Source organism: Solanum dulcamara, chromosome 3 (assembly GCF_947179165.1).
Source record: "Solanum dulcamara chromosome 3, daSolDulc1.2, whole genome shotgun sequence".
Classification (NCBI taxonomy): Eukaryota; Viridiplantae; Streptophyta; class Magnoliopsida; order Solanales; family Solanaceae; genus Solanum; species Solanum dulcamara.
In genome coordinates this window covers 72,978,188-73,004,008 of record NC_077239.1, presented here as the reverse complement: position 1 = coordinate 73,004,008, position 25,821 = coordinate 72,978,188, and the positions used below count along the sequence as shown (strand labels likewise).

Genomic DNA, 25,821 nt, shown 5'->3' with positions numbered 1-25,821 from the left:
AGTGTAATTTTAATGGCGTGAATTGCAAAATCTCGTAAATTAACAAGATTTCACGCGTTTACCTAATAGAAAAATCAAAAGGGTGTAGAGAGATAAAATTAGGTGTAAATAAACTCAATATTGATTCGCAATCAACAACATTTTCACTATCATCTAGGTTAGCAATGAGTCGAAGAATGCCGTGTATTGATGGGTATTGAGACCCCATATCGACTATCATGAGGTCCTTTTTTGTAGTTAGTGCAATCATAAGTTTTTTTATCATTTTCGCGTAGTGCAACACATTCGTTTCGAATAAAGAGATTCACTAAAAAAAATCAATAATCAAATTCCATTTCTAGCTTAACTTCAAATATTATTCTTTTTTTCATCACATTTTTTTATGTTTAAACGCCTATTAAATAGTCACATCCTATGTGTAGTCTAAAGCTTAAAATAAGACTAAATACTCAGCATCCAAATATCGAATAATTTTATCCACTAAAGCTTGAACAAATGAGAATAAATCACCTAATATATAGTTTTTAATACACCCTTCATCCATTTTGACTTGTTCATGTTTGACTTGACACACTCTTTGAGAAACAATAAATAAAGGGATAATTTTATTATAGCATTCCTATTAATTAATTACATATAAGTCATCTAAATGTTGGAAAATAAATAATTTTTAATAACAAGAATAAAATAGACACAAAATGATAAATTATAACTTGATTTTTCAATTAAAACTAGTAAAGTTAGACAATTATTTTTAGTATACTGAATAAGTAAAGATAAACGGGAGGAGGGGAATAGCTTGTTAGAATTTAAATCTCAGAACCCGTGGTTCTCAAACTTGTTTCATTGTTTACTAGACTATACCTTTAATAAGTGTTGCAATTAAAGTTTACTACTAATGAACTCAATGGATGGATGGAATGCTTCAAATCTGTTGATAAGTTGAATTTATGTTTGTATGACTATCAAGATATCAATGAAGATCACATACTTGAAAAGTATATATGTATGTCTCATAAATTAGCACAACAAATTAGTAATGAAAGTCATTCTTATAAAACCAAACATTAAAAGGCTTCTTTCCTTTTTTCCAAGATTCAATCTTTTCTAATACAAACACCAAGTACAACAAAAATCAATATATATATATATATATATATATCACCCAATAAATTCTTTTCCTTTATTTAACCAAAGCATAGAAAACTATACATATAATTTTGCAAAATGTTGTTCAAGCATCTCCTTAATTGTTCCCCATCAGCAGGCAAGTTGTGTGTAGTTCTAATTAATCTTGAACTTGGAACAGTGAGTGACTTTATCATCATCAAAACTAGAAATACTTCTCATCTTGTTTTTGACATGATCAATATAATTAGAAAACCTGTCATTATGATCTTTAGGACCTTCATTTATCTCATGATGATGCACTATAGTGATCTTGTTCTTTATAGAGGACTTGTTCACACCTTTCATAGATTCAGCCGCCTTATTAAACTTGTGCGTTGCGCTATCATCTCCTGCAATGTGATTATATTCTACAAGGACATGTTCAGACATAATATAATTAACTAACTAATTAGAAGTATATGGAGAGAAAAAAAAAACTTAATTTTTGTAGAACATATATTTGATCATGCAATTTAACATGTTATTAAATCAAGGAATTAATAGACTGGCAAAAAAAATCACACATTTCTCTATGAAAGATGAAGTTTTTCTTTGAAACTAATTTTTCATGTTAATTAGTATGTTAGAATAGGTTCTTTATAACATCAAAAAAAAACAATCTAGACAAACCACGTTGATTTAAAGTAAAGGTTAGAGACACATGATCATAATAAATGGACGACAGTCAACATACCCAATGATATCCCACTAAGTGGGGTTTGAGAGGGTAGAGTGCATGCAGATCTTACCACTACCTTGAAGAGGTAGAGAGACTGTTTTCGAAATTTTTTCAAATCCAAGTAAAAGAACAAGAAGCAGAAACAAATAATATATTCAATATATAGTACCATGTTGTTAGAGGCAGTAGAAAAGTTTTGATATTTGTCTTGAGAAGGAATTTGGTGAAGGGGAATATTGGTGGATCCATATTAATCAGGAAGAAGAGCAATTGGTTTAGCAGTATACTTCCTCATGTGATGATCTATTTTTGGCTTGGTAGTAGTAGAAATGCGGTGAAATGATCGATAAGTTGGACTTATATTCACTGCTAATTTGAAAATCTTTTCACAAACTCCTTGGCCTAATTAGGTGTCACGCCCCGGGAGGGTACCCTAGACGTAACCGGCACTCAGAAACCATTTCTGGCTCCCAAGCGAACCACATAGCCTGATCGCACATCCGTTTATTCATTCAATCAGCGGAAGATTTAAAAATAAAGAAATAATTTGACGGGCAATCCAAATCAACGATCTAACTCAAGAAAGAAAGGCCATGAGCCAACAAATCAAACTCCGATCTTTGTCATTAAAATAGTTCGACAAAATAATTCAAGGAAAGAAAATACTCAATTGACCCATCAAAATCTAGTCTATGAAGCCTCTATCACTACTATCTATTTGGTGTCAATGACATGTTCATGGCTACCTCAAACCAAAATAAAAAGGGCTAACTCGATGCAAGAATGATATAAGCGGTGTCCCCCGAATGTAGGGAAGGACTCACCAATACGCTGAGTGTGTATAGGTCCTCGATGATGCTCCTATTAACGATCTCCTAAACCTGTCTCTGCATCATGAAACGATGCAGGTCCAAATGGACGTCAGTACATGGAATGTACGAGTATGTAATATGACAGAATGAAACATACCTCAAGGAAGAATATCATCGGTCCAAATATCTCAAATCCAAAAGATAAGAGAGACTCAAATAAGGCTTCATAAGTATAAAGTAAGAATACATTTGTAGACAAAGACCAATCACACATCATACCATCCAATCCAATCATACACAATATAATTCAATTAAATCATTCACAATTCGATCCCATCCAGTCATGTATAATCCGATTCAATCTAATCATGTCATATATCCAATCCAATAATATACCCTTCCATCGTACACTATCCAATCACATATCATACAATCCAATCCATCGCACATCACCTAATCCGGTCATATAGAATCAACTCAACAATCAACTCAATAATCAACTCAACAATCAACTCAAAGAACTCAACTCAATAAATATGCAAATTAAATTATGCAATGTTTTACAATCCAACTCAATCATCAACCAATCTCAATCGAACCAATCATATCATGCACAAACCACTCAATTTAGGAGTTTCTCTAACCGACAACAATCCCACCACCTATATATAGGTGATGCACAACGAGTCACGCCGTTGCTCCGTCCATTCATACTTGCCAAGGTATGAACAGCTCAAACCAATCATGGATCCGTCAATCAATCAAGTCCTATCATTTCAGGACAATAAAATAGGGAAACATCCGACAAGGTACAATCCCTTCCTACGTTGGCGGCGTAGTTTATAGGATTCGAGTATGGACTATACTCTTACCCAATTCGGTGCTCAATACTCCTCCCAAGACTCAATACACGCATAGTTATTAAGTGAGTAAAATATTTAAAATATTCATTTAGCCTCATCAAACTCTTTCAAATTAACTCATTTAGTCTCATTGAACTCTCTTCAAAACTCAATCAAATCTGGCCTCATTGGACTCTCTTTCAAATCGACTCATCTCCAATCATCAAACTCTTCTCTTTAAAAATCTATATAAATCTCAAAATTTACATTTTTAAGGAAAACAATGCTCAACTCATTTATACTCCAAATACTCATGTTCAAAATATTTAAAGGACTTCTCAAACTCAATCATGCTTAAACTCTTTTTAAATCGTAGATGAAAATAATCATCCTTTAAAACTCAAAATAGTGTATAAATAATTTATGCAAAAATGCTCAAAAAAATATTTATTTAAAACTCTTTCTCGAAAGATTATTTATTTTCAAAATATTCGTAAGACTCCAATCGACTCAAATTATGCACATCACATACCACAAAATCACATTAGACTCCAATCCACTTCATCACACAACATCGTCAAATACCATTATTCACATCGTCATCAAACATCATCATCATCACATCATCATCACATCATTGTCAAATATCATCATCACATCAATCGTCAAACATCTACTCCAAGATCCTTATTTTAGTCCTATGTTCAATTTATGGAAGCAAAAGGACATTCTTAACTATCCAATTCATTCTTTTCATTCCAATCAATACATATATACACAAAACCATCCACCTCAACTCAAGACAAATTATGACCAAAGAAATCTCATCTTGAGTTCATGTGAAGGAAACATGAATCCATACTCTCAACAAAACTCAACTCAAGAATATCGTCAACATCTATAAATCTATATACAAAGATACATTTGAAATCAATAATATGAAAGATAACTATTTAGTAACTCAAGTCATCAAAAACATCAATCAACTAATAGTACTTAAAAACATTCTATAGTTTAGGAAAACTTTCAAGAAAACCTTCTTAGAAGGTTCTACTCTTTCACAACTCCTATTCAACACATCTATGGGCATATGGAAGAACTAAATCCATATTTTAGGTTAGCCTTACATACCTTGTTTGAAGACTTGAAGAAACCTTGATGTTAGGTTTTCAATGGAAGGCTTGAATCCTTGAAACTCTTGTAGATAATCTTTATTGGAGAAGGATTTGAAGAAGAAGAGGAAGAAGAGAGAGAAAATTTCTAGGGCTTTTTAGATAGAGAGAGAAGCTGAAAATAATGGTCCAAAATGCTCAAGGATGGTGTATATATAATTTGGAAAAAGTCCAAGTTGCCCCTCTTCCAAAAATCTAGAAATTTGGGCAAAAGTCTTGCTGGCGCTATAGTGGCGCGTCGCGCCACTGCAGCGCGAAGCCAAAATATGCTTAAAACCCTGCACATCTACTAGTGATGCATCGCGCCAAGCCCAAAACTACTGATGCTATTTTCTGGCGCTATAGTGGCGTGGGGCGCCACTGGAGCGCCAAGCACAAATTTCGCCCAGGCTTGAAATTCCTGCAGTACTAGTCTGTAGTAAAATGGCCATAACTTTTGACTCCGAACTCCAAAAATTTCAATCTTGGTGGCGGTTGAAAGAATACTCAAAGACCTTTAATTTGGTAGGTCGTGGTCCACCCAGTTTATTATACACTAGGAGATATGGTCATTTGAAGTTGACCCTTATACTAACTCGTCCGAAAACTTAATCGATTGGAGTTCTTTGGACTCGACTTGGTGTTAGAGATCCCTCATGACCCCTAAACACGTCTAACACACTCCAAATACTTAGGAATTAATCCTATCCCATATATAAAACTACAAGTCCTTCGGTTCGAGTCTACACACACGTAAAGAAATGTTTGAGTCTTTGCGAAAAAAAATTCGGGGTGTCACATTAGGATTCATGACTTTCTTTGTTGATGTTTTGGTTTTTCCCCATTTTAAAGTTTCAACAACTTAACTTGGGAAATCAGTAGCTAATTTGTGATTTGAGATGGGAAAAATGAGGTTGGACAGAACAAATAAATAAGAGGAGATTAAGGAATTTTATTTAGACCTTAATCACGTTACTATTTTAGTGTGAATTGTTTAATTCCAATGAGACTAAAATTTCGAGCAGATATTCCTCATTAGCCATATTAGCAGACAAATTATCTTCAAGATTCCGCACAAGGTTTAGATATTAAGGGGGATCATATTCGTGTTAATTATAATTTTCCCCAATTAACAAAAAGATGATGAGTACATGTACATATTGATGTACTCATCAATAGTAAGTTAGAATGCATATATTACTTAATTATGGTTTAGCAATAAAGATGTTAATTAAATATATTATCACGATCCAAACCATCGGACTATGCGGGTGTAACACCCCTCAAAATTTTCCCTAAGATTCGGGCCTTCCTTGTTTACATGTGGGGCCCATCGTATTCATTTCGAAGTATGTGCTTGAGTTAAGATGAGTCCCTGAGGAATTTAAGAGCGTTGGAGGCGATGCGGGGTCATGGAGGACCCCTAGGACCGAGCTAAGTCCAAGAGATCCGTCGTGGCTAGGTTTAGGATGAGTTCATATAAGGGTCGACTTTTAATGACCCTATCTTTTGGAAGACGTCAATCCGGGGGCCCACGAACTATCAAATTAAAGGTCGTCGAGTCTTCTTTCCAACGCCACTAAGAACGTCAATTTTGGAGTTCGGAGTCAAAAGATATGACGTTCCGAAGACGAACTAGCACGACAGGGATTTCATTTTGGCCTGGGTTACAACTGCTGGGGAAATGGCCTTGGCGCTGTAAGGGCGCGACGCGCCACTATCGCGCCAGAAACATGCCTCAGTAGTTTGGTCCTTAGAGCGATGCGCCACTAAAAATGTGCAGGGTTTTTCAAGCCAAATTCCCAGAATTTAGAACAATAGGCTTGGCGCTGTAAAGGCGCGACGTGCCACTATCGCGCCAGAAACATGCCTCAGTAGTTTGGTCCCTGGCGCGACGCACCACTAAAAGTTGTGTAGGTTTTAGGCGTAATTGACCTTGGCGCTGTAAGGGCGCGACGCGCCACTATCGCGCCAAAGGCGTTTTTGCCTAATTTTCAGAATTTGGAGGAAGGGCAATTTGGGAAATTTCCCAAATTATATATACACAAGCCTTGTGTATTTTGGGGTCATTTTTCAGCCCCCACTCTCTCTCTAAAGAAAATCCCTAGCTCCTCTCTCTTCTCTTCTTCTCCATTTCCAACTAAAAAGGAGTCCAAGAGCTTCAAGACCTCAAGCTTCCATTGAAGACCAAACCGCAAGGTTTTCTTCAAATCTTCACTAAGGTATGTAAGGCTATCCAAAACATGGGTTGAGTCCACCCATGTGCCCTATTCATGTTTTGAGGATAGATGTTCATAAAAATGGAGTTTCTTGATATGGTCTAAGTTTAATGAGCTTTGTTCCCTATTTGTTTGATTCTATATGCATTGATGTTGTTGAGCTAAGGGTATTTGTCATTTTTTTTTAAATGTTGTCTATTATAAAAAAAATGTCGATTTGAAGTCTTGAAATTGTGATGAGCCTCAAATATTTCTCAAATGGATGGAGGTAATGATTGATTATATCTAGATGATGGTATATATGTGCATATAAAATTCCTTTTGAAGATATGATTGAGATTGAGCGGATAGTATGCTTGAAAGAGATTTGATTGTGATAGAGTTGATGAGTTGACAATGTTGTAATGAGACTTGTCGATGTGATTTGATTGAGTTGATTGGATGGAGTTTTATGAGCATTGAGTCTTGGGAGAAGTATCGAGCACCGAATTGGGAAAGAGTATAGTCCATACTCAAACCCAATAACTACGTCGCCAAACGTAGGGGGGATGGAACCGTTAAAGTCGGATGCTTCCCCGAGAGGTTTGTCCTGACATTATAGGACCTGGTTGGATTAGATCCATGATTTTTTGATTCGTTCATGCCCTGTCAAGGTATGAGCGAACGCGGCAACAACGTCGGTTTGTTGTACTTTTACTGGCTCATAAGTGATGGTTGTCGGTTTAGAGAAACTCCCAAATAGGTGTTGATAGTACTCTGAGTCGGATTGAGTTGATTTGTATATGATTGGTCCCGTCTAAATCATATCCTTGTTTAGACTTAGGACATTTGATTGAGTTGTCATCCCGTTTGAGTTGAGTTCCCGAGTTGATTGATTCTTCCTTGATGTTCGTTGTATTCGGCCATTTTACATACTCGTACATTCCATGTACTGATGCCATTTGGCCTGCATCGTTTCATGATGCAGAGACAGGTACTAGAGATCATCAACCGGCGCCCCGTTGAAGATCCACTTTCACTCCCAGCCAGTCGGTGAGTCCTCCTAGTTCCCGGAGGATATTGGGCCTTCTTGTACAGTTTTTGATTGTCTTTTCTTTATTTGGATTGTCGGTAGCCATGGGCTTGTCATTGGAACCTCTTAGACTTGCATAGAGGCTTCATAGGCTGGAGTGTGGAGAGATCGAGTTGTGATTTTGAGGAGTCTTATGCTATTGTCTTCTTTTGATTGTAATTGTTTGGCCTTCGGCCCTTATATTATGAAAAGTATTTCTTTAATTGAGTTTTCCGCTAAGAGAATGTACTTGAATGAATGAGTGACTGTACCAAGTGGTTCGCTCGGAGGTCAGAAATGGCCTTCGGGTGCCGGTTACGTCTAGGGTACCCTCCCGGGGCGTGACAAACATGGTATCAGAGCACAGAGTTCAAGTGTCCTAGGGAGTCTATGAAGCCGTGTCTAGTAGAGTCTTGCTTATGGGTGTGTTGTGCACCACATTTATAAGCAGGAGGCTATAGGACATTAGGAATTGTTTAACTTCTTTCATACTCTGAATTTGTGCGATGGAGTTAAACTCCATGAAACTTCCTTTCTAATTCGTGCGTTTATACGTTACAGATAATGCCTCCTAAATGTACCGCTAGCCAGAGGAATGTTGATAATGCAGGGATGCCACAGTCAGAGGCACGCCCAGCAAGGGCTAGAGGCCGACCCGCGAGATATGCAGAGGCACCTCAAGTGCCATCTACCCCACCTGCACCCACATCAGAGGCTGAATTTCGAGGGGCAAATGCAATGCTCACTCAACTAATGGCTGCCCAAAGCGGTAATCAGAGTTCGCCGACTCTCAGCTCTAGTTCCTAGGAGCCATCTGCTGCCATTAGAATTAGAGACTTTCTGAGGATGAACCCATCGACATTTACGGGTTCTAAGGTTGATGAAGATCCCCAGAACTTTATTGATGAAATGTGGAAGATTCTGAAAGCTATGCATGCTACGGAAATTGAGGGGGTCGAGTTGGTGTCTTATCAACTCAAAGATGTGGCAAACATTTGGTATAACCAATGGGAACAGGGTAGGGGTGAAGATGCTGAGCCTGCTAGGTGGGATGAGTTTGAGGGAGCCTTCCTTGACCACTTCTTTCCCCGAGAATTGAGGGAAGCGAAAGTGGAGGAATTTGTAAACCTAAAACAGGAAAGTATGTCGGTTAAGGAGTATGGCCTAAAGTTCATCCAGCTGTCCAGGTATGCTCCAGAAATGATTCCTGATGTGAGGTCAAAGATGAGGAAGTTCGTCTCCGGATTAGGGAGGCATGTGAAGAAGGAATGCAAGGCAGCATTGTTGATCTCGGATATGGATCTTTCCAGATTAATGGAGTATGCTCAACAGGTAGAGGAGGAGAAGATAAAAGACAGAGAAGAGCACCTGAGCAAAAAGGCAAGGTCATCTGGGCAGGAGAATGAGCAGAGGCAAAGCAAGGGCAACAGGTCCTTCTTCCAGAAGAGGCCTTCCACCTATGCATCATCTACCGCCAGTGCACCAATGCTGCAGAACAGGTATGATCGGTAGGGACAAAGTCGTCAGAATTTCAGGCCACAAAATTCTCAACCCCAAGCTAGCATGGGTCAGGGTGCGCAGGGGAAACCACCATATGTTAAGTGTGGTAAGCTTCACTTGGGAGAGTGCCGAGAGGGAAGGATGGGTTGTTATAAATGCGGCCAAATAGACCATTTTCAGAAAGAGTGCCCGGCATGGGAGAACAGAGCCCGGTCCTCTACCACTGCACCACCAGCTAGAGGTAATCAGAGGGGCACTACTCCAGGTACGAGTGGAGGTACAAACCGCCTCTATGCCATGGGTAGTCGCCAAGATCAGGAGAACTCTCCAAACATCGTGACGGGTATGATTCGAGTCTCTTCCTTTGATTGTTATGTATTGATGGATCCAGGTGCCACCTTATCTTTTGTGACTCCCTATGTGGCTAGTAAGTTCAATAAAATCCCTGGACGTCTTCTTGAGCCCTTTTGTGTGGCCACTCCTGTCGGTGATTCTGTCCTAGCTGAGAGAGTTTATAGAGATTGCACTGTGTCAATTCATCATAGGGATACCTTGGCTGACTTGGTTGAGTTAGACATGGTTGATTTCGATGTGATCCTTGGCATGGACTGACTTTATGTCTGTTATGCCTCTATTGATTGTAGGACTCAAATTGTCACATTCAAATTCCCGAATAAGGCTGTCATAGAGTGGAAGGGTAGTCCTATTGTGCCTAAGAGTAAGTTTATTTCATACCTTAGGGACAGGAAGCTAATCTCAAAGGGGTGTATTTATCACCTTGTCCGAGTGAAAGATGACAGCATTGAGTCTCCATCCCTTGAGTCGGTTCCGATTGTCAATGGGTTTCCAGATGTCTTTCCTGAAGTCTGCCTAGAGTCCCTCCTGATAGGGAGATCGACTTTGGGATTGATGTTCTTCCTGATACCCAGCCTATCTCGATTCCTCCATATAGAATGGCTCCGGCTGAGTTGAAGAAGTTGAAGGAGCAGCTGAAAGACTTGTTAGATAAGGGGTTCATTAGGCCGAGTGTCTTGCCATGGGGTGCTCCGGTCCTATTTGTGCGGAAGAAGGATGGGTCCCTTAGAATGTGTATCGACTACAAGCAGTTGAATAAGGTCACCATAAAGAACAAATACCCTCTCTCCAGAATAGATAACTTATTCGATCAACTCCAAGGTGCCACTTGTTTCTCAAAGATAGACTTGAGATCCGGCTACCACCAGTTGAAGGTGAGAGAATGCAATGTTCTGAAGACTGCTTTCTGGACTCGTTATGGCCACTTTGAATTTTTGGTCATGTCCTTAGGGTTGACTAATGCCCCCGCCGTTTTTATGGATCTCATGAACCGAGTATTCAAATATTATCTTGATATGTTTGTGATTGTATTCATAGATGATATTCTGGTTTACTCCAAGAATGAAGAGGAGCACGCCTATCATCTTAGAGTTGTTTTACAAACTTTGAGGGACCAGGTATTGTATGCAAAGTTCTCTAAATGTGAGTTTTGGCTTGCATCAGTGGCCTTCTTAGGCCACATTGTATCTGGAGATGGTATTCAGGTTGATGCTCAGAAAATTGAAGCTGTGAAGAATTGGCCTAGGCCCACATCTCCAACAGAGATAAGGAGCTTCCTGGGTTTGGCCGAGTACTATCGAAGGTTTGTAGAGGGATTCTCATCCATATCATCACCATTGACTAAGCTGACCCAAAAGAAGGCTAAGTTCCAATGGTCTGATGCTTGTGAGGAGAGTTTCCAGAAATTGAAGACCAAGCTGACCACTGCTCCTGTTCTAACTTTGCCCGATAGAACAGAAGGTTTTTTGATTTATTGTGATGCCTCCAGAATTAGTTTGGGTTATGTGTTGATGCAAAGGGGGAAGGTGATAGCCTATGCTTTAAGACAGCTTAAGCTTCATGAGAGGAATTACCCAACTCATGACCTTGAGCTGGCAACTGTGGTGTTTGCACTTAAAATATGGTGCCACTACCTGTATGGAGTGCATATCGATGTATTCACCGATCACAAGAGCTTGCAATACGTCTTTAGACAGAAGGAACTCAACCTGAGGCAAAGGAGATGGCTTGAGCTAATCAAGGACTATGATATGAGCATCCTTTACCATCCAAGTAAAGCTAATGTTGTTGCTGATGCTCTTAGCAGGTTGTCCATAGGTAGCACTAGCCACGTAGAGGAAGAAAGGAGGGAATTGGCAAAGGAAGTACACAGATTAGCCCAATTGGGAGTTCATTTGGAAGAGAATAATGAAGGCGGAGTTACAGTTCAGGATGGGTCTACATCCTCACTTGTGGAAGAAGTGAAGGAGAAGTAAGACCAAGATCCCATCCTTCTCCAATTGAAGGGAGTAGTACACAAACAAGAGGTAATGGTTTTTACCCAAGGGGGAGATGGTGTATTGAGGTACCAAAATAGATTGTGTGTGCCGGATGTCGATGATTTTCGAGAGAGTATTATGGCCGAAGCGCATAGTTCTAGATACTCTATTCATCCGGGTTCCACAAAAATGTATCATGACTTGAGGGAGATCTATTGGTGGAGTGGGATGAAGAGGGATATTGCGGAATTCGTTTCCAAATGCCCAAATTGTCAACAAGTGAAGGTTGAGCATCAAAGACCATGTGGTCTAGCCCAAAACATAGACATTCCAGAATGGAAGTGGGAGATGATCAACATGGACTTTATTACAGGCTTGCCGAAGTCCTGAAAGCAACATGATTCCATTTGGGTGATTGTGGATAGAATGACGAAATCAGCTCACTTCTTGGCGGTTAAGACTATTGACACCGCAAAAGATTATGCGAAGTTGTATATACAGGAGATCGTCAGATTGCATGGGGTCCCTTTATCTATCATCTCAGACAGAGGAGCCCAATTCACTTCCTAATTTTGGAAATCCTTTCAGAAGGGATTAGGTTCGAGGGTGAACTTGAGTACATCCTTCCATCCCCAGACAGATGGCCAAGCAGAGCGCACGATTCAGACATTAGAAGATATGTTGAGGGCATGTGTGCTTGACTTCAAGGGAAATTGGGATGATCACTTGCCTCTCATAGAGTTTGCATATAACAATAGCTATCATGTAAGCATTCAAATGTCTCCTTATGAAGCCTTGTATGGGAGAAGGTGTAGATCGCCCATTGGGTGGTTTGAAGTTGGTGAAGCCGAGTTGATTGGGCCCGACCTCGTTCATCAAGCCATGGAGAAGGTACGAGTTATCCGAGAGAGGCTAAAGACAGCCCAAAGTCGCCAAAAATCTTACATCGATGTGAGGAGGAGAGACTTAGAGTTTGAGGTGGATGATTGGGTGTATTTGAAAGTGTCACCCATGAAGGGTGTCATGAGGTTTGGAAAGAAGGGGAAACTTAGTCCTCGATATATTGGCCCGTACCAAATTTTAAGGCGGATCAGGAGTGTTGCTTATGAGTTGGACCTACCTTCAGAGCTAGCTTCTATTCATCTGGTATTCCACATTTCGATGTTGAAGAAGTGATTGGGCGACCCCTCGTTGGTAGTCCCCATTGACAGCATTGGAATTAAGGATAGCTTGTCTTATGAAGAGGTCCCAGTCCAGATTCTTGATCGCCAAATCCGCAAGTTGAGGAACAAGGAAGTCGCCTCAGTCAAGGTTCTATAGAGGAATCAACTTGTTGAGGAAGCCACATGGGAAGCGGAGGAAGCCATGAAGTCTAAATATCCACATCTATTCGTGCCTACCGAGGAGAATATTGAAGGTAATGACCATTTCCTTGACTCGAACTCATTTGTACCTTTTTGAGTTTTGATTGATATTTGATTGAGCATTTGATTGATTGAATGACTGAATTTTGATTGTGGTTTGTACCCCGAGTCCATTCTTGGTTGCTTTTCATTCGAGGACGAATGATCCCAAGGGGGAGATAATGTAACACCCCTCAAAATTTTCCCTAAGATTTGGGCCTTCCTTGTTTACGTGTGGGGCCCATCGTATTCATTTCGAAGTATGTGCTTGAGTTAAGATGAGTTCCTGAGGAATTTAAGAGCGTTGGAGGTGATGTGGGGTCATGGAGGACCCCTAGGACCGAGCTAAGTCCAAGAGATCTGTCGTGGCTAGGTTTAGGATGAGTTTATATAAGGGTCGACTTTTAACCACCCTATCTTTTGGAAGACGTCAATCCGAGGGCCCACGACCTATCAAATTAAAGGTCGTTGAGTCTTCTTTCCAACGCCACCAAGAACGTCAATTTTGGAGTTCGGAGTCAAAAGATATGACGATCCGAAGACAAACTAGCACGACATGGATTTCATTTTGGCCTGGGTTACAACTACTGGGGAAATGGCCTTGGCGCTGTAAGGGCGCGACGCGCCACTATCGCGCCAGAAACATGCCTCAGTAGTTTGGTCCTTGGCGCGATGCGCCACTAAAAGTGTGCAGGGTTTTTCAGGCCAAATTCCCAGAATTTAGAACAATAAGCTTGGCGCTGTAAGGGCGCGACGCGCCACTATCGCGCCAGAAACATGCCTCAGTAGTTTGGTCCCTGGCGCGATGCGCCACTAAAAGTTGTGCAGGTTTTAGGCGTAATTGGCCTTGGCGCTGTAAGGGCTCGACGCGCCACTATCGCGCCAAAGGCGCTTTTGCCTAATTTTCAGAATTTGGAGGAAGGGCAATTTGGGAAATTTCCCAAATTATATATACACAAGCCTTGTGTATTTTGGGGTCATTTTTCAGCCCCCACTCTCTCCCTAAAGAAAAGCCCTAGCTCTTATCTCTTCTCTTCTTCTCCATTTCCAACTAAAAAGGAGTCCAAGAGCTTTAAGACCTCAAGCTTCCATTGAAGACCCAACCGCAAGGTTTTCTTCAAATCTTCACTAAGGTATGTAAGGCTATCCAAAATATGGGTTGAGTCCACCCATGTGCCCTATTCATGTTTTGAGGATAGATGTTCATAAAAATGGAGTTTCTTGATATGGTCTAAGTTTAATGAGCTTTGTTCCCTATTTGTTTGATTCTATATGCATTGATGTTGTTGAGCTAAGGGGTTTCTAAAATGAGCCCTCATGAGAGTATAAGACGAAGAAGGAATGAGATGTTAAAAATGTTTTATTGATCGTATTAATCATGTAGACTTGATAAAGGGTATTTGTCATTTTTTTTAAAATGTTGTCTATTATAAAAAAATGTCGATTTGAAGTCTTGAAATTGTGATGAGCCTCAAATGTTTCTCAAATGGATGGAGGTAATGATTGATTATATCTAGATGATGTTATATATGCGCATATAAAATTCCTTTTGAAGATATGATTGAGATTGAGCGGATAGTATGCTTGAAAGAGATTTGATTGTGATAGAGTTGATGAGTTGACAAGGTTGTAATGAGACTTGTCGATGTGATTTGATTGAGTTGATTGGATGGAGTTTTATGAGCATTGAGTCTTGGGAGAAGTCTCAAGCACCGAATTGGGCAAGAGTATAGTCCATACTCGAACCCAATAACTGGGTCGCCAAACGTAGGGGGGATGGAACTGTTAAAGTCGGATGCTTCCCCGAGAGGTTTGTCTTGACATTATAGGACCTGGTTGGATTAGATCCATGATTTGTTGATTCGTTCATGCCCTGGCAAGGTATGAGCGGACGCGGCAACAACGTCGGTTTGTTGTACTTTCACTGGCTCATAAGTGCTGGTTGTCGGTTAAGAGAAACTCCCAAATAGGTGTTGATAGTACTCTGAGTCGGATTGAGTTGATTTGTATATGATTGGTCCCGTCTAAATCATATCCTTGTTTAGACATAGGACATTTGATTGAGTTATCATCCCATTTGAGTTGAGTTCCCGAGTTGATTGATTCTTCCTTGATGTTTGTTGTATTCGGCCATTTTACATACTCGTACATTCCATGTACTGACGCCATTTGGCCTGTATCGTTTCATGATGCAGAGACAGGTACTAGAGATCATCAACCGGCGCCCCGTTGAAGATCACTTTCACTCCCAGCCAGTCGGTGAGTCCTCCTAGTTCCCGGAGGATATTGGGCCTTCTTGTACAGTTTTTGATTGTCTTTTCTTTATTTGGATTGTCGGTAGCCATGGGCTTGTCATTGGCACCTCTTAGACTTGCATAGAGGCTTCATAGGCTGGAGTGTGGAGAGGTCGAGTTGTGATTTTGAGGAGTCTTATGCTATTGTCTTCTTTTGATTGTAATTGCTTGGCCTTCTGCCCTTATATTATGAAAAGTATTTCTTTAATTGAGTTTTTCGCTAAGAGAATGTGCTTGAATGAATGAGTGACTGTACCAAGTGGTTCGCTCGGAGGTCAGAAATGGCCTTTGGGTGCCGGTTACGTCTAGGGTACCCTCCCGGGGTGTGACAGTGGGCACTTATTCTAACACCTAGATAGGAGAATCCTTCTAGAAATACATGCGGAAGTTTGACAAAAAGTCATTAATAAACAAAAAGAGTAGTGAAAACACCGTAATTAAAATTTTGACTCCAAGTTTGATTACAAAAAAAACACTTTAACACCCCCAAGGATATTAGTCTAAATAGATACAAGAGCTTCTAAATATACAGAGTATAAATAAAAATAAGACACGGCTCTCCCCATAAGGAATTAAGAGTAGACGTTATTGGAGACCCATCTTCGTCTACACATATCAAACATCACTGATCCTGCAACTAGACTATGTCAAGTGGCATAGCAAACGTAGTATCAATACAAACAACACATACTCGTAGGCATCATCGGTCAATCCGATACCCACCGCATAATATAAAAAAATCAACAAGAAGAAAACATGCTCTTAAGAGATTCACCACCAAACTATATGCAGAACTCTTGTCATTCTCATTAAGCTCATTAGAGTCGTTCAAGCCTAACTCTCATTCCTACTAGTTGGTTCGCTGCCAACTCTGATATAGATCAAGAGTTAGCCTTCCTAACACATAGAAGAGTTTCCAACTACGGGTCACCATTAACTCTGTCTAACCAGCCTACTTCCTTTATACTTACACACCAACACATGGACCTAAAAAATAATTAACACCTCACTTGGAAGAGGAAAACATTTAAGGGGACCAAGGCTCACCTTTTAGTAGTGCTGGCCAGCCATGGCGGGACCTATCCCACTCTGGCGGCCTCATCATAGCGGGATTCCTCCCACCAGGGCGGCCTGCTTGGAGATAGAAACTCTGATTAGCCTCTTAATCCCATTTTAACTCATGTAGTGTCACAGGACATCAACAATACCTAACTATTAAGTCATTAATCTCACTTCACAATGCATTGACAGCTTTTCACTTGTTTACCGACAACCTCATAACTACTATACAAATGCATCTAGCACCCATAACATAATCCGAACAGGCATTCACGGGAACAACTTAGCAATTTACCATTACAGGAGAAATATACAGTTTCACAAGGTAAATCTCAATTACAACAGTCAACATAGCTACACTTGGACCTTCAGTCCTTTCATATTAACTACTACACAGGATTGGCGTGTTAAATTATGTTTGGATAAGTTTCTCTATCATCAACCATATAGTCAAGATTAATTCACAGATGATAGTATGGTTCTATCATGGAATTCATACCCAAGCCAAATATTTATCGGAATGTGACACTTGATCCAATATATATATATATATATATATATATATATATCAAAATGTGAGACCCAATCCTATATATGTGTCAAAATACAACACCAAATCCAATATATGCGTCTGTACACGACACCCAATCCAATATCAAAATCACAACCACAATAACATATCCATAATGAATATTTTACATACTTGCACAATCAAGTAACAGGTCTATTGCATGCAATTGTTCATAATTAGTCATTACATTAGTTTCATTCTATCTTCCTTTCATTAACAATATCTCATCAAGCCTTTTTTATTCAAGGCATCACTTTTGGTAGAACAAGTTCAAGATTATGGATTTCACGGTCTTGGAATTATAGACCAAACACAATAGCATATCATTCACCCAACCATAACTATTAAATGCATGGTAAACATCATAATATTACTTAATCATTATTAAGAGTCTTTCTATGATATAGTCTAAACCATAACTTACAGCTACAGGCTATCAAATAAGCACATGGCATAAGATCTATCAACACTAATGTCACACCCCGGGAGGGTACCCTAGACGTGGCCGGCACTCGAAAATTATTTATGGCCTTCAAGCGAACTACTTGGTCCAATCACACTTTCATTCAGTCACATTCTATCAGCGGAAGACTCAAATCATAAGAATACTATTCATAATAAGGCCAAAGGCCAACTACATCTCCGTTCACCAACTAGTAAAAATAAAACTAGTCACAATGAAACAATTCAGCATCATCCACACTCTAGTCTATGAAGCCTCTATCGATAATATAAGAGGTACCAATGATAAGTTCATGGCTACCATAAATCCAAAATAAATGAAAACTAACTCAAAGCTGAAAAGATAATTATGGTATTCTCTAAAAATAAGGAGGACTCACCAACTAGCTAGAAGTGAATAGATCCTCAATGGTGCGCCTGTTGATGATCTCTAGTACCTGTCTCTACATCATGAAATGATGCAGGCCAAATGGCGCCAGTACGTGAAATGTACAAGTATGTAAAATGGCCTAATGAAACAGACATCAAGATAGAATTAAATCAACTTGGAACCTCAACTCAGAAGAAGAAACAACTTAATCAAGATATACTGAGTCTAAACAAGAATATATGATTTAGACAAGACCAATTCCATACAATTCAACCCAATCCATCCCAATCCGACTCAGAGTACTATCAAGACCTATATGAAAGTTTCTCTTATCTGACAACCATCACTTATGAGCCAGTGATAGTACAACAAGCCGACTGTTGCCACGTCTGTTCATACCTTGCCAAGGTAAGAACGAATCAATAAATCATAGATCCATAACCAATCAAATCCAATTATTTTAGGACAGTAATTTGGAAAACATCTGACTTTAACGGTCCAATCTCATCCTATGTTTGGCGACGTAGTTATTGGATTTGAGTTATTACTTACTCTTACCCAATTCAGTGCTCGATATTCCTTCCAAGTCTCAATGCTCATAAACTCTATCCAATCAATTCAATCCAATCATATCGACACGTCTCATTTAGACCCTTGTCAATTCATCAATTCTATCACAATCAAACCTCTTGACCGATCGTACTATCCAATCAATCCCAATCATATTTTTCAAGAGTAGTTTAAATATGAATTTATGACAACATGTAATCCTATCCAATCATTTCTCCATTTATTTAGCAAATCTTTTGGGGACTCATCAAGACTCCAAATCATCAATTAAGGAGACTCAAAATATTTAAGTTTATAACAAAAAAATATATTTAACAACTCATATCAATCAACTCTTAGACATAACAAAATATGTATAAAAACTTATATCAAACATGAAGCATTTATAAATTTCTTCAACTTATCAATATCACATAACAAAATCAAGTTAATAGATGTATAAACTCATTAGGACATAAATCTATCAAGAAAACTCACTTCCTATGAACATTCAATCTCAAAAAAGATGTAGGGCACATGGTGAATTCAATCCATGTTTTGAGTAGCCTTACATATCTGTTATGGGTTAATTGCATCCAGGCTCGCTTCGTTACTCCTTTAAAATATTTAACACGAAAGTGATACTAAGGTTAATAACCTTTCACTTTCCAATTTCCAACTCTACCACCAAGTATCCATTTCCCTCGACTAGTTTATTACTAGTTCCGAAGTTACCGGAAATCGGATAGCATCCCCCCTATAACTTGCCCTATCCAAATTCTAGCATCCATATTCCCAAAAACAACCAGCAGCTATACACAATCAAATCAGCCCAATACGATGAAATAACAATTCTACACAACTCGCCCAAAACTATGATACCTAAATAGAGTTTTTAATCTTTATTTCGTAAAACCTTTAACCATACGAAATGGAGGGTCGTGTGGCTGAAACCAGAAGCATCCAAACTCTTTTTAGAACACTTTCCATCCCTGCAACACACAACCAAACCAGCTGCAACCACAGCACCACAATCACAACACACTACTCGACTTCGATTTAACTATAACGACTTTACTTTAGCTTATTTTTAACGTCAAGCATACTTATGTAATTTTTCCACCTCCAACCTCATTTAAGACATGTAATATACTTCATAAAAATACCATAAACTTTTATTTGAAATAAAAATCCTTACCTTGTCCAAAACTCGCCAAAACTCGCCTCGGAAGCTCCTTTAGCGCGACTGAAACTTCGTAGTTGTTTGTTATCCTTTTGGTGCTGCTCCAAATCATAAATTTACATTACTAACACCTTCATACACTCTTGGTATACCCTATATAATTAATTCACGAAACGAAATTGGAGAACTTATTTTTGTTTCTCTCAAATTCATAGCTCTCTCTCTCTATACCTTAAGGTTTCTCTTCTCTTCTCTTTTCTAGAATTTTCTTTGGATGAAGAATGAATCTTATGGGATAAGAATGACTTTTAATGATTCATCAAACATATATATAGACTATCTTAGGAGGTGACATGTGTCAACCCCTCATTGGTGACACGTGTCAAGCCCTCATTGGGCCAACGCACCCCCTCCTCCAACCATGGGCTGCCATGTGGCAGGTGGGGTCCACCTCTTTGCTCCATCTGCTTCCACGTGGCACTTTCTTTTCCTCCTCGTGGGTTCATAATCTCATCTTACTTTATGAACCTATGTAATCCTTTCTACGTAAGCTTGGTATGAACTCAAGTAGCTAAGAAGGTAAGATTTTCAAGTTGGTAGCTTACGTAAGTAAGTCGAGTCCTACGATTCATTACTTGTCCTCCAACTTCTTTCGGATTTGCATAACCATATTTCCAATCTTCCCTACTATGGGGTATCACATTCTCCCTTCTTTAGGGTTGTTTGGTAGTGTTATAGATCATCCGGCTCACATGGTGACTTCTACGAGGCCTACAAACCTTTCAAGAAACTTAAAAAGCTTAAAAAGCTTAAGAAGCTTAAGGAACTTAAGAAGCTTCCAAGGTACCAATGTACAGGGTATAATAGTAAAATACTCAAAATACTCATTTAATCTCTTTGGACTTAGTTTCTAATCAACTCATTTAGTCTCATAGAAATTTTTTCAAAACTCAATCAATCTGATCTCATTGGACCTTCTTTCAAAATCAACTCATCTCAATCATCAAACTCTTCTTTTTAAATTTGATACAATCTCAACTCAATTAATGCAGTAAATATTAGATGTATTTAAAATATAATTTTAACCTCTCAACTCAATCTTAAAATAGACGTTTTAATGTAAAAATGCTCAACTCGTTTATACTCAAAATACTCATGTTCAAAGTAATAATTAAGAGACTTCTCAAACTCAACTCATGCTTAAACTCTTTCTACATCAAAGATGAAAATAATCATTCTTTAAACTCAAAATAGTGCATAAATAATTTATGCAAAAAATATTCACAAATCATTTTTTTAAAACTCCTTCTCAAACAATCATTTCTACTCAAAATCCTCATAAGACTCCAATCAAATCGAATTATGTAAATTATATCATGTAGTCACATTAGACTCCAATCCACTACATCTCAAGCATCGTCATCAATATTACCTCTTCATCAATTATTTTACCTTTTTTAAAAAAAAAAGTAGACATCATTTACATCATCATCAAACATCTTGTTCCAAAATCCTTATTTAACTCTATGTTTAATTACATCAAACTCATAAAAAAATGCATCATCTCACTTTGAAAAAAATATTTTTATTTATATATGAAAATCGTCAATCTCAACCTCAAGACAAATTATGACAAAAATAAAATATCATCTTGGGTTCATGTGAATGAATACATGAATCCATACTCTCAATAAAACTCAACTCAAGAACATCAATAATACATATGAATTTATATACAAAACTCAATAGAAATTATAGATAACTTTAGAACTCAACCCATTGAACCTCAAAACTCAACTCAACTTGAATCAATGAAGATGTAGGGCACGTGGATGAAATCAATCCAACGTTGTGAGTAGCCTTACATACCTGGAATGAAGAACAAATCAAGGATTTGATGGCCTCTAGCCCTCCTTCTCTTCTCCAATTCTTGCTCTTAACATTCTTGGGTTTTTAGGAGAGAAAACTCCTTAGAAACTGATATGGGGCGGAAATGGTGATCCCTGATGTAGTGGTTTAGATATAGGATGGATAGGAAAGGTCCAGAATGCCCTTTTCTACAGAAAAAATTGAAAAATGAGTTCAAAACCCTACAGGCGCTATAGTGGTGCACCGCTCCAAAGGCCAAACTACTGCAGCTAGTTTCTGGCGCTATAGTGGCACCGAGCGCCACTCCAGCGCCAGGCCTGAAATCGCTGCAGTGATAGTGTATAGTAAAATAGTCATAACTTTTGACTCCAAACTTCAAAAATTACAATCTTGGTGGATTTCGAAAGAAGACTCAAAGACCTTTAATTTGATAGGTCATAGACCACATAATTCGTTATAGTTTATGAGATATGGTCATTTGAAGTTGACCTTTCTACGTTCTCATACGAAAACTTAGTCGATAAAAATTCTTTGGGCTTGACTTGGTTTTAGAGATCCCTTATGAACCTAAACTACATCTAATACTCTTTAAATAATTAGGAATTGATCCTAACTCATATATACAATTAAAAGTTATTCAGTTCGAGTCTATATGCATATGAAGAGTGGTTCGAGTCTTGGCAGAAAAAGAATTTGGGGTGTTACAACTAAGTCAGTCACATTTACCTTTTATTTCGTGACTAGCGTCACTCAAGTAATTGACAGGGAATAATCAGCATAACCGCACACAATTATTGTATAAGCCTATCCTTATATGCATTAATAGCCCATAATTCCCAAGTCTATGGATTTAGTTATGACCCAACTATTGTCTATACTTAATTTCACAAGAATCATTTGCCTACTAATAGTTTCATCAAGATTAGCATTCAAAGATAGGGTCTTTTTCACTAATCACATAATAACCATGACCCAAAGCATACAATCCCACTCTAAACAATAATTGACAATCATTTAACCATCCAAACTCCGTGCCCGAAGGCCTAGGCATGAATTCTCTTGTCAATCTACATTATATTAAGCAATGGAAACGAATTTATAACTACTCAATTGAGAAAATCTAGCCTACCTAGGCGTCATGCGGTTATAGATGGATTATAACATGATCCTTGACTTCCGAAAGGAGAAACTATGGAGATGGGCCACCTAAAATCCATAGGTTGCAGCCTTTCTCACGTTGGAATTCCCTTTCTCCCTTCTCTCCAATCCTAGAGCAGCATTTTGGGGGTTTCTAGGGTAATTTTTATTTATTTTGGCACTTATGGGAAGAAGGAGATAATAAAACTATGCCACTTTTAAGTTCTGGCCGTCGGATCCTGCCACAGTGGCTTAAATCCCGCTCTAGCGGCCCAGCACGGACAGTGCTTAGTAAAATGGGCATAACTTTTACTCTGAACTTCAAATGAGGCAATTTTGATGGCGTTGGAAAGAAGACTTATAAACCTTTAATTTGATAAGTTATGGGCTACCTAATTCATTATAGGCTGAGAGATATTGTTATTTGAAGTTGACACTAGTTTGAACTCAAGTCCAAAATAAATTGAAAAGACACTTTCAACTCAACCTTGAGATAGGAACATATTACGACCTTAATTCAGAACAAATGCATTCACATACCAAGGTATTTATCTTAACCTTATGATGAATGAGATTCGTATACCTTTACCGCAGATATTTTTAGGTAACAATGGTCTAGGTCATTACAGATATATATCTATATATATTTATTAGGTTGGTATATGTCACACCCTGGGAGGATACCCTAGACGTGGCCGGCACTCGAAAGCCATTTCTGGCCTTCAAGCGAACACATGGTCCAATCACACTTTCATTCAATCACATTCTATCGGTGGAAGACTCTATTATAGGACTACTATCCATAATCTAGGGCCAAAGTCCAAACAACTATCAAATCAATAAACAGCTAGAATAAGATTAGTCAAAATGAACAAAAAAACATTTCCACACTCTAGTTTATGAAGCCTCTATCAACAATCTAGGAGGTGTCAATGACAAGCACATGGCTACCAACAATCACAATAAAGGAAACAAAATAAAGATATAAAGAAAATCTTAGCATCCTACGGAAACTAGGAGGACTCACCAACTAGTGGGAAGTGAGAAGATCTTCAACAGTGCGTCAGTTGATAATCTCTAGTACCTGCCTCTGTATTATGAAATGATGCAGGTCAAATGGCGTCAGTACATGGAATATACGAGTATGTAAAGTGGCCGAATGAAACAACATCAGAAAGAATCAAACCAACTCGGAATCTCAATTCAGAAAGAAGAACAACTCAATCAAGTGTCCTAAGCCTAAACAAAAATATGGTTTAGACAGGACCAATCACACACAATTCAACCCAATCCGACTCAGAGTACTATCAATATCTATATGAGAGTTTCTCTTATCCGACAACCATCACTTATGAGCCAGTGATAGTACAACAAACCGACATTGTTTCCACGTTCATTCATACTTTGCCAGGGTATGAATGAATCAACCAATCATGGATCCAATCCAACAAAGTCCTATCATGTCAGGACAATAATTTTGGGGAAGCATCCGACTTTAACGATTCAATCCCCCCTACGTTTGGTGACGTAGTTATTGAATTCGAGTTATTACTTACTCTTATCCAATTCGGTGCTCGATACTCCTCCCAAGACTCAAATGCTCATAAAACTCTATACAATCAACTCAATCAAATCATATCGACAAGTCTCATTTGGAACCTTGTCAACTCATCAATTTCATCATAATCGAACCTCTCTCAATCATACTATTCGATCAATCCCAATATATGTCTCAAGAGTAGTTTAAATACGCATTTATAACAACATACAAACCTATCCAATCGTTCCTCTATTCATTTAACACATCTTTTGGGACTCATCACAACTCTAGAATTCTAAATCAATAATTCAAGATGAGCAACATATTTAAGAAAATTAACATAATTAGCATAGTCAACATAGTTAAGAAAAATCAATGAAATATGTTCAACCTCTCATCTCAATCAACTCATACCAACATGTAGCACATCACTTTCTTAACTCCACAACATCAACATAATAAAAATTAGGATAATAGATAAAAAAGACCTAGTTGGACATAAATCTATCAACCAACTCCATTTTTAAGAACAATCAATCTCAAAGAGGATGTAGGGCACATGGGTGGAGTTAACCCATGCTTTGAGTAGCCTTACATACCTTGGTGAGGACTTTGAAGGAACTTTGATGTTGGGTCTTCAATGGAAAGCTTGAATTGTTAAAGTTCTTGAAGGCAATCCTTGTTGGAGATGGATTTGAAGGAGAAAAGAGGGGATTTCTAGGGCTTTTTAGAGAGAGGAATGGACTGAAATAATGGTCCAAAAACGTCCCAAGGCTAATGTATATATAATTTGAGAAATGCCCAATTTGCCCTTTCTCCAAAAATTTGGAAAAAAATAGGCTAAAATCCCCCTGGCGCTATAGTGGCGCGCCGCGCCACTAGAGCGCCAAGTCGAATATAGGCTTAAAACTTGCACATCTGATAGTGGCGCATCGCGCCAAGGACCAAACTACTTAGGCTTGTTCCTGGCGCTATAGTGGCGCGTCGTGCCACTGCGGCGCCAAGCCCAGGTTTCCTGCTGTTACAACCTAGGCCTGAAATTCCTGCAATACTAGTCTGCCTTAGGATAGTCATAACTTTTGACTCCGAACTCCAAAAATTACAATCTTGGCGGCGTTGGAAAGAAGACTCGAAGACCTTTAATTTAATAGGTCATGGGCCACCCAGATCGTCATATTTAAAAAGGTATGGTCATTTAGAAGTTGACCCTTATACGAACTCATTCTAAACCTAGCCAAGATGAATTCTTTGGACTTAGCTTGGTTCTAGGATTCCTTATAACCCCAAATCACCTCTAACACTCTTCAATTACTTAGAAACTCATGCATACACTCTACAATAGTCGAGTTCTATCCTACACGTACACGTAGAAGGGTCCGAATCTTAGTAAAAAGTTTTGGGGGTGTTACAGTATAAATATCATAGATTTTACAGTTTTATATATAATTGTTGGTATCGTTGGGGACCTTTCTCAACTAGTTGAGTATTGTTATTCGGAGAGACTTGTGGACATACCTGATTGAGTCTTATCAGCTTCCATTTATAGCTTCATCGATTTATTGTATATATGATTTCTATTCCAGCCTTGTCGGCTTGCTAGATCTTTATCAGTTAAGTTTTTGTTGGC

The 25,821-nt window shown here is 38.6% G+C and overlaps 1 protein-coding gene across 1 annotated transcript; it reads right to left on the bottom strand.

Moving 5' to 3' along the window:
• Window positions 1–1,248: 1,248 nt before the first annotated feature.
• Window positions 1,249–25,734, bottom strand: LOC129883664 (uncharacterized). The gene is made up of 3 exons (XM_055958282.1): window positions 25,710–25,734; window positions 2,118–2,251; window positions 1,249–1,575 (listed from the first exon to the last, which is right to left on the bottom strand). The coding sequence occupies exons 1-3, from the start codon at window positions 25,732–25,734 to the stop codon at window positions 1,285–1,287; spliced, it is 450 nt and encodes a 149-aa protein (XP_055814257.1). The 3' UTR covers window positions 1,249–1,284.
• Window positions 25,735–25,821: the final 87 nt, after the last annotated feature.